General features: G+C 46.9%; 1 protein-coding gene across 2 annotated transcripts in view; it reads right to left on the reverse strand.

Annotated features, from left to right (window-relative positions):
* ASTN2 (astrotactin 2) overlaps positions 1-2,209 on the reverse strand; it is a 796,374-nt gene extending 794,165 nt beyond the window's left edge. For both annotated transcript variants that reach the window (XM_067471887.1, XM_067471888.1), the window contains exon 1: positions 1,625-2,209. In XM_067471887.1, the coding sequence (XP_067327988.1) occupies positions 1,625-2,042 (418 nt within the window). In that variant the 5' untranslated portion in view covers positions 2,043-2,209. The remainder of the gene's footprint in view (positions 1-1,624) is intronic.
* Positions 2,210-9,680: the final 7,471 nt, after the last annotated feature.

A 9,680-nucleotide genomic window follows, 5' to 3' on the forward strand; every position in this document is an offset into this window, starting at 1 on the left:
ACTAAGACACTATAGATCTCCTTCTCCTCCTACTCAACCTGGAAACGAAAGCTGGGGAGTAGGCAAGGTATCCCACCATGGATCTAAACTAAGACTAAGACACTATAGACCTCCTTCTCCTCCTCCTCAACCTGGAAAGAAAGCCTGAGGAGCAAGGCAAGGCATCCTTCCATGGATCGAAACTAAGACACTATAGACCTCCTCTTCCTCCTCCTCAAACTGGAAAGGAAAGCTTGAGGAGCAATGCAAGGTATCCCAGCATGGAGCCAAACTAAGACTATTATAGACACCCTACTCAACCTGGAAAGGAAAGCTGGGAGCAAGACAAGGCATCATTCCATGGATCCAAACTAAGACTAAGAGACTAAGACATTCTCCTTCTCCTCCTCAACCTGGAGCAAGGCAAGGCATCCCTCCATGGATCCAAACTAAGACTAAGACACTACAGACCTCCTCTTCCTCCACAACCTGGAACGAAAGGTTGTGGAGCAAGGCAAGGTAACCTTTCATGGATCCAAACTAAACCTAAGACACTATAGACATTCTCATGGTTCTCCTCTTCATGCAGACTAAGACTAAGACACTAATACATCCTCTTCCTCCTCCTCAACCTGGAACGAAAGGTTGTGGAGCAAGACAAGGCATCATTCCATGGATCCAAACTAAGACTAAGACACTATAGACCTCCTTCTCCTCCTCCTCAGCCTGGAAAGAAAGCCTGAGGAGCAAGACAAGGCATCCTTCCATGGATACAAACTAAGACTAAGGTACTAAGACATCCTCTTCCTCCTCCTCAACCTGGAACAAGGCAAAGCATCCTTCCATGGATCCAAACTAAGACTAAGAAACTATGGACATCCTCTTCCTCCTCCTCAACCTGGAAAGAAAGCCTGAGGAGCAAGGCAAGACATCATTCCATGGATCCAAACTAAGACTAAGACATTATAGACCTCCTTCTCCTCCTCAACCTGGAAAGAAAGCCTGAGGAGCAATGTAAGGCATCCTTCCATGGATCCAAACTAAACCTAAGACACTATAGACATCCTCATCCTTCTCCTCTTCATGCAAACTAAGACTAAGACACTCATACATCCTCTTCCTCCTCCTCAACCTGGAAAGAAAGCCTGAGGAGCCAGGCAAGGCATCCTTCCATGGATCCAAACTAAGACTAAGACACTATAGACATCCTCTTCCTCCTCCTCAACCTGGAACAAGGCAAGGCATCCCTCCATGGATCCAAACTAAGACTAAGACACTATAGACCTCCTCTTCCTCCTCCTCAACCTGGAAGGAAAGGTTGTGGAGCAAGGCAAGGCATCCTTCCATGGATCCAGACTAAGGCTAAGACACTATAGACACCCTCCTCCTCCTCAACCTGGAAGGAAAGGTTGTGGAGCAAGGCAAGGCATCCTTCCATGGAACCAAACTAAGATGAAGACACTACAGACCTCCTCTTCCTCTTCCTCAACCTGGAACAAGGCAAGGCATCCTTCCATGGATCCAAACTAAGACTAAGACACTATAGACAACCCTATCCTTCTCCTCAACCTGGAAAGAAAGCCTGAGGAGCATCCTTCCATGGATCCGAACCAAAGCAAGGAAAGAAGAGAGAAGAGGCTCTCACCGAGGGTGAAGAAGGGCAGCTCGGTGTTGTCCAGGTCGTCCTGTACGGCCACCCTCCCGGGCAGCTCGCTGCGGACGAAGAGGAGCAGGCGCGAGTCGATGCCGGTGCTGGAAGGCGCCGAGGCTGAGGAGGAGGAGGAGGCGGCGGCAGGAGGAGGCATTGGCGGAGGCGGCGGGGCTCCGGCGGGGCTCCAGGCGGCCTCGCTCTCCCGCAGCACCGGGAGCGTGGAGACGGTGACCGTCTTCTCCCGGCAAGGGCTGCTCCGGCCGCTGTTCCCTCCGCTCCTCCCGCCCTGGGCCGGCCCGCTGGCCAGAAGCAGCAGCAGAGGCAGCAAGGAAGGCGGCGGAGCCGAGCACGCGGCGGGGAGGAAGAGCAAGAGCCGGCGGCGGCGGAGGAGAAGCGGAGCCGGAGAAGACATCGCCACCAGCTCTGGATTAGGAAAGAGCCAGCGGAGGAGGAGGATGAGGATCCGGAGAGGAAGAGCCCAGCGGAGGCAGCTTCCACGACGAGGAGGATGCTGATTGCTGAGGATGCTGAGGATGCCGCACGCTCCGCCCTGGCCCCGCCCACGCCCTCGCGCCGCCCTCAGCTCCCCCCACAAAGCCACGCCCCCTCCCCAATCTCCCTCCCCCCCTCCCTCCCTTCAGGAAAGGCAACAAATCATTGCTTGGGTTTTCATTCCATCTTATTCCAGAGCACAGAAGTGCTGGACCACTCTCACCACCAGCATGCCATTGGTCAGCTTGTGGACAATTTCAATTCCTGGGTGGTTGTGAGTTTTCTGGTCCCTATGGCCATGTTCCAGAAGCATTCTCTCCTGACGTTTCGCCCACATCTAGGGCAGGCATCCTCAGAGGTCATGTGTTCTGTTGGAAACTAGGTAAAAGAATTGTAGGCATTCATGGCCGGAATCAATAGGTTGCTGTGAGTTTTCTGGGCTGTCTGGCCATGTCCCAGAAGCATTCTCTTCTGACATTCTGTCCACATCTAAGGCAGGCATTCTCACAGGTTGTGAGGTCTGTTGGAAACTAGGCAAAGGAATTGTAGGCTTTCATGGCCAGAATCAATAAGTTACTGTGAGTTTTCCGGGCTGTCTGGCCACGTTCCAGAAGCATTCTCTCCTGATGTTTCGCCCACATCTAGGGCAGGCGTCTTCAGAGGTCGTGTCTTCTGTTGGAAACTAGGCAAAGGAATTGTAGGCTTTCATGGCCAGAATCAATAGGTTGCTGTGAGTTTTCCGGGCTGTCTGGCCATGTTCCAGAAGCATTCTCTCCTGACGTTTCGCCCACATCTAGGGCAGGTATCCTCAGAGGTTGTGAGGTCTGTTAGAAATTAGGCAAGGGAATTGTCATAGACTTTCATGGCCAGAATCAATGGGTTGCGGAGAGGTCCCCGGGCTGTCTGGCCATGTTCCAGAAGCATTCTCTCCTGACGTTTCACCCACATCTAGGGCAGGCATCCTCAGAGGTTGTGAGGTCTGTTGGAAACTAGGCAAGGGAATTGTCGTAGGCTTTCATGGACAGAATCAATGGGTTGCTGTGAGTTTTCCGGGCTGTCTGGCCAAGTTCCAGAAGCATTCTCTCTAGACGTTTCGCCCACATCTAGGGCAGGCATCCTCAGAGGTCGTGTGTTCTGTTGGAAACTAGGCAAGGGAATTGTCGTAGGCTTTCATGGCCAGAATCAATAGGTTGCTGTGAGTTTTCTGGGCTGTCTGGCCATGTTCCAGAAGCATTCTCTCTAGACGTTTCGCCCACATCTAGGGCAGGCATCCTCAGAGGTCGTGTGTTCTGTTGGAAATTAGGCAAAGGAATTGTAAGCTTTCATGGCCAGAATCAATAGGTTGCTGTGAGTTTTCTGCGCTGTCTGGCCATGTCCCAGAAGCATTCTCTCCTGACGTTTCGCCCACATCTAGGGCAGGCATCCTCAGAGGTCGTGTGTTCTGTTGGAAATTAGGCAAAGGAATTGTAAGCTTTCATGGCCAGAATCAATAGGTTGCTGTGAGTTTTCCCGGCTGTCTGGCCATGTTCCAGAAGCCTTCTCTCCTGACGTTTCGCCCACATCTAGGCCAGGCATCCTCAGAGGTCTTGTGTTCTGTTGGAAACTAGGTAAAAGAATTGTAGGCATTCATGGCCGGAATCAATAGGTTGCTGTGAGTTTTCTGGGCTGTCTGGCCATGTCCCAGAAGCATTCTCTTCTGACATTCTGTCCACATCTAAGGCAGGCATTCTCACAGGTTGTGAGGTCTGTTGGAAACTAGGCAAAGGAATTGTAGGCTTTCATGGCCAGAATCAATAAGTTACTGTGAGTTTTCCGGGCTGTCTGGCCACGTTCCAGAAGCATTCTCTCCTGACGTTTCGCCCACATCTAGGGCAGGCATCCTTAGAGATCGTGTGTTCTGTTGGAAACTAACCAAGAGATTTGTTGTAGGCTTTCATGGCCAAAATTAATGGATTGCTGTGAGTTTTCCGGGCTGTCTGGCCATGTTCCAGAAGCATTCTCTCCTGACCTTTCGCCCACATCTAGGGCAGAGGCATCCTCAGAGGTCGTATGTTCTGTTGGAAACTAGGCAAAGGAATTGTAGGCTTTCATGGCCAGAATCAATAGGTTGCTGTGAGTTTTCCGGGCTGTCTGGCCATGTCCCAGAAGCATTCTCTCCTGATGTTTCGCCCACATCTAGGCAGGCTTCCTCAGAGGTTGTGAGGTCCATTAGAAACTAGGCAAGGGAATTGTCGTAGGCTTTCATGGCCAGAATCAATGGGTTGTGGAGAGGTCTCCGGGCTGTCTGGCCATTTTCCAGAAGCATTCTCTCCTCCTGACATTTCGCCCACATCTAGGGCAGGCATCCTCAGAGGTTGTGAGGTCTGTTGGAAACTAGGCAAGTGAGATATGTATATGCCATCCCCTGCCACGCATTGCTCTGGCCCAGTCTATGTATATGTGTTTTGTGTGTGTATATATGTGCATATGTGTTTATATATTTGTTTATATATTTGTGTATATGTGTATATATGTGTGTTTGTGTATATATGTGGTTTTGCGCATGATTTGTAATTTATTTTTAGTTTTGTGGCTTTATAAGTCCCTTCCATTGTGTTTTTCAGTATTTTTATGATTGATGGTCACTCGTTTGGACTGATGGGTGTATTGTGTCCAAATTTGGTGTCAATTCATCTTGTGGTTTTTGAGTTCTGTTCATCCCACAAATGAACACTAATTTTTTTATTCATATAGATATATAACATTTATATGCCACCCTGCATTAAATCAAGAAATTTATTTATTTATTTTATTTACGACATTTATATGCCGCCTTTCTCACCCCAAAGAGGACTCAGAGCGGCTTACAAGATAAATATACATACAATATATTATATTATCAGCATAGTACAATACCGGTATTAAATATTACTATATTGCACTATACCATTATATTGTAATATTATTAATAATATCACATTTAATATAAAATAATTATAAAATCATGTTATTATTATTACTATTATATTGTTTTACATTATAATATTATAAATATTATATGTATATACATTATATTATATTATAATATAATATAATGTATATACATATAATATTTATAATATATTATAAATATTATTATATTATATTATTAGCATAGCACAGGAAACAAGGTGGAACTGTCCCCTGGCCCCCTCTCTCTTCAGCCTACAGCAGCAGTTGGTGCTGGGGGGAGAGGTCCCTAACTGATGACATATGCGGGAGACAAGATGGAACTGTCCCCTGGCCCCCTCTCTCTTCACTCTGGCCCAGAGTGGCAGTTAATGCTGGGGGAGGAGTCCCGAAGTGATGACATATGCAGGAGACAAGATGGAACTGTCCCCTGGCCCCCTCTCTCTTCACTCTGGCCCAGAGTGGCAGTTAATGCTGGGGGAGGAGTCCCGAAGTGATGACATATGCAGGAGACAAGAAGGAACTGTTCCCTGGCCTCCTCTCTCTTCACTCTGGCCCAGAGCAGCAGTTGGTGCTGGAGGGAGGGGTCCCCAACTGATGACATATGCAGGAGATAAGATGGAACTGTCCCCTGCACCCTCTATAGATAGTCCACATTTCGCAGATGTAGAACAGGGTTGGGAGGACAATAGCTTTATAAACAAGCATCTTGGTCTCCCTATGTATGTCCCCAACCCCAAACACTCTGCTTCATTTGGAAAAATGCTGCACTTGCAGAGCTCAGACAGTGTTGTATTTCAGTGTCAATGTTGACTTTTTTGGAGAGGTGGCTGCCAGGGGGACAGAAATTGTCAACATTTGCTAATGTCACAGCATTAAACTGTATTTCTGGCATTGTAGAGGGGTTGGCTGGTGACTCAAAAACAGGGAAACTCCAGACAAGAACCCTAATCCAATCCTCAAATACTCTCTGCTTCATTTGGAAGAATGCTGAACTCGCAGAGCTCAGGCGGTATTGTATTTCAGTGTCAATGTTGACTTTTGTGGAGAGGTGGCTGCCAAGGGGGCAGAAATGGTCAACATTTTCTTATGTTACATAATTAAGCTGTGTTCCTGGCATTGCAGAGGAGTTGGCTGGTGAGTCAAAAGCGGGGGAACTCCAGACAAGAAACAATCAGGGACAGCGAATCACCTCTCAACAAAGGATGCCCCTAGGCAGTAAGAAGCCACTCCTGAAACTGCTAGGACATTCAGTGCTAATTAAGGTGGCCAATGGCAACATTCAAAGTTGTCTCTAAAAGACAATACTTGTTTCTCCCACCCAGGACATTCCATAAACTTCACTTGCTTAGTTTCCAACAGACCTCACAACCTCTGAGGATGCCTGCCATAGATGCAGGTGAAACGTCAGGAGACAATGCTTCTGGAACATGGCCAGACAGCCCCAAAAACTTACAGCAACCCAGTGATTGTGACCATGAAATCCTTCAACAGTACTTTGGTTTCTCGATGTTCAATGATAGGCCATTGTTATTGAGTACTTCTTGTAGCCGTCAATGATATATATGTCATGATATATGGGAGCTGTAGCTTTAGAAGGTCTTTAGCCTTCTCTGCCAAGTGTTAGCATCTCACCACCAAACTATAACTCCCATGATTTCATAACATTGAGACATGGCAGTTGAAGTTTTGCCAAACGGCAGTGTAGATGCACCCCTGGAGCTACGGATTTATATGGTGCTTCCCAGTGGCAAAATTGCTTCATATTCGTCTCACATATACACATATTTAATAGCTTTCCAACTTTATGTGCTGGCTCATTTCCACAGTTGAGGGACAAAAATAAACGTACTTTCACTTTAATTGTTTCCAACTTTATTTAATAGCTTGCTTCACGGCTCAGGTTGGGAAAAAAAAAGAAATCCCGTGCTTTCATGCCCAACAGACTTGAAGGTCCTTTCAATATTTGCATCTCTATTTACTGGCCTATTCCCCACCCACGTCCTCCCAGCTTCACAAACAGAAAAACAGTTAAATATTAATAATATAATTATGGTTGAGAGCTATGTAGTGCTTTGAATACTCACAAGTGTCTCCACCCCCCTCATCTTTATTATGCACACTCCCTGGAAAGGCTTCCTATGCTATTGATAGGCTAGGATGCCACCCATGAAGACAAGCAAGCAGGCCTTGCGTTTGTGAATTGTTCTTTTGGATTTTTGTATCATTCTTTCAAGTATTTCGTACCAATTTTCCATATAGAAATATTCAGATGTACAGCTTTCTGAGTGTCGTGACTCAAAGAGAGAAAAGAAGAAAAAGACTTTTGCATACACATGATAGACAGATAGATAGACCTTTGCGTATACCCACAAAAAAACATGGATGGATGGATTGTGCACAGGGACTGTGGCACAGTTGGCTGGGAGTTCCTGACTGTGAGAGCCGTTCAGCAGTGGAACTCTCTGCCCCGGAGTGTGGTGGAGGCTCCTTCTTTGGAAGCTTTTAAGCAAAGGCTGGATGGCCATCTGTCAGGGGTGATTTGAATGCAATATTCCTGCTTCTTGGCAGAATGGGGTTGGACTGGATGGCCCATGAGGTCTCTTCCAACTCTTTGATTCTATGATTCTATGATTCTATGAGTCTGCTGCATTAAGATCACTACTGACCGAAATGTCGGGAGTTCGAAGCCAGCCCGGATCGAAGGGAGCTTCCAACCAATTTGTGTAGCTTGCTGTCGACATTTGCAGCCCAAAAGACTGTTGCATCTGTCAAGTAGGAAATTTAGGTTGACTTAACTAATTTCCGATGCCATAAAATCTCCAGCAAGCAAGCAAAAGAATGAGGAAGTACTCCATCAGTGTCACAAGAGGATGGTGAAGCGATAGCTCCCCCGGTGGCCGGAATTCATAAAGCTTACTTAGGCGATCCCTCGTTTTCTGAGGATGATTGTCTTCCAGTATTCCTGTGGGTCCGTATGCGGCTGTGGAGCCCTATTCTTGCTCTGCATCCTCTTCCACAGTGAGGGCATTGGTTTCCAGGTAGAAGGTGGTCTCGGTCGGGGTTGGCTTGACGCGCCTTCCTCTTGGCACGCTTCTCCCTTTCGCCCTCCATTCATGCCTCCTCAAATTCTGCAGCACTGCTGGTCACAGCTGACCTCCAGCTGGAGCGGTCAAGGGCCAGGACTTCCCAGTTCTCAGTATCTATGCCAGAAATTTTAAGGTTGGCTTCGAGTCCATTTTTCAATCTCCTTTCCTGTCCACCAGCATTCTGTTTTCCGTTCTTGAGTTCGGAGTAGAGCAGCTGCTTTGGGAGATGGTCATCGGGCATCCGGACAACGTGGCCAGTCCAGCGGAGTTGATGGTAGAGGACTATCGCTTCAATGCTGGTGGTCTTTGCTTCTTCCAGAATGCTGACATTTGTCCGCTTGTCTTCCCAAGAGATTTGTAGGATTTTCCGGAGGCAGCGCTGATGGAATCGTTCCAGGAGTTGCATGTGACGTCTGTAGACAGTCCACGTCTCGCAGGCGTATAGCAGGGTTGGGTGGACAATAGCTCTATAAACAAGCACCTTGGTATCCCTATGGATGTCCTGGTCCTCAAACTCTGCTTCATTCGGAAAAATGCTGCACTCGCAGAGCTCAGGTGGTGTTGTATTTCAGTGTCAATGTTGACTTTGGTGGAGAGGTGACTGCCAAGATAGCGGAAATGATCAACATTTTCTAATGTTACACCATTAAGCTGTATCACTGGTATTGGAGAGGGGTTGGCTGGTGTCTGCTGGAACAGCACCTTGGTTTTTTCAATGTTCAATGACAGGCCAAGCTTCGTGTATGCTTCTGCAAAGGTGTTTCATAAGGCATACCCTCATGAAGCTGGAAAGTTAAAGAGCCTCTGCATATACCTTTGCATATACCCACAAAAAAAGATGGATGGATGGATCAATACATAGACAGACAGACTGACAGAGATAGGTATCCGATACACCCAAATTGGTATACTGGTGGGGTTGGGGTGGATTCATTTTGTCATTTGGGAGTTGTAGTTGTTGGGAGTTATAGTTCGCCTATAATCAAAGAGCATTCTGAACTTCACCAACGATGGATTTGAACCAAACTTGGCAAACACAATTCCTATGACCAACCAAAAATACTGGAAGGGCATTGACCTTGAGTTTTGGAGTGTTGGAATTGTAGTTCACCTACATCCAGAGAGCACTATGGACTCCAACAATGATGGATCTGGACCAAACTTCGACAAACCTTTTCTTATAACCATGGACAGAAGGACAGATAAAAAGATCTTTGCATATACCAGTGTTTCTCAGCCTTCCTAATGCTGCATCCCCTTCATACTGTTCCTCATGTTGTGGTGACCTCCAACCATAACATTATTTTCGTTGCTACTTCATAACTGCAATTTTGCTACTATTATGAATTGTAATGTAATGTATTGTAATCACTAACCAAAAAGGTCATGAGTTCGAAGCCAGCCCGGGTTGGGGTGAGTTTCCAACCAATTGTGTGTAGCCTGTTGTCGACCTTTGCAACCCGAAAGACAGTTGCATCTGTCAAGTAGGAAAATTAGGTACCACCTTAAAGTGTGGGGAGGCTAAATTAACTGATTTATGA

The sequence above is a fragment of the Anolis sagrei genome, chromosome 11 (genome assembly GCF_037176765.1).
Source record: "Anolis sagrei isolate rAnoSag1 chromosome 11, rAnoSag1.mat, whole genome shotgun sequence".
NCBI classification, from domain to species: domain Eukaryota; kingdom Metazoa; phylum Chordata; class Lepidosauria; order Squamata; family Dactyloidae; genus Anolis; species Anolis sagrei.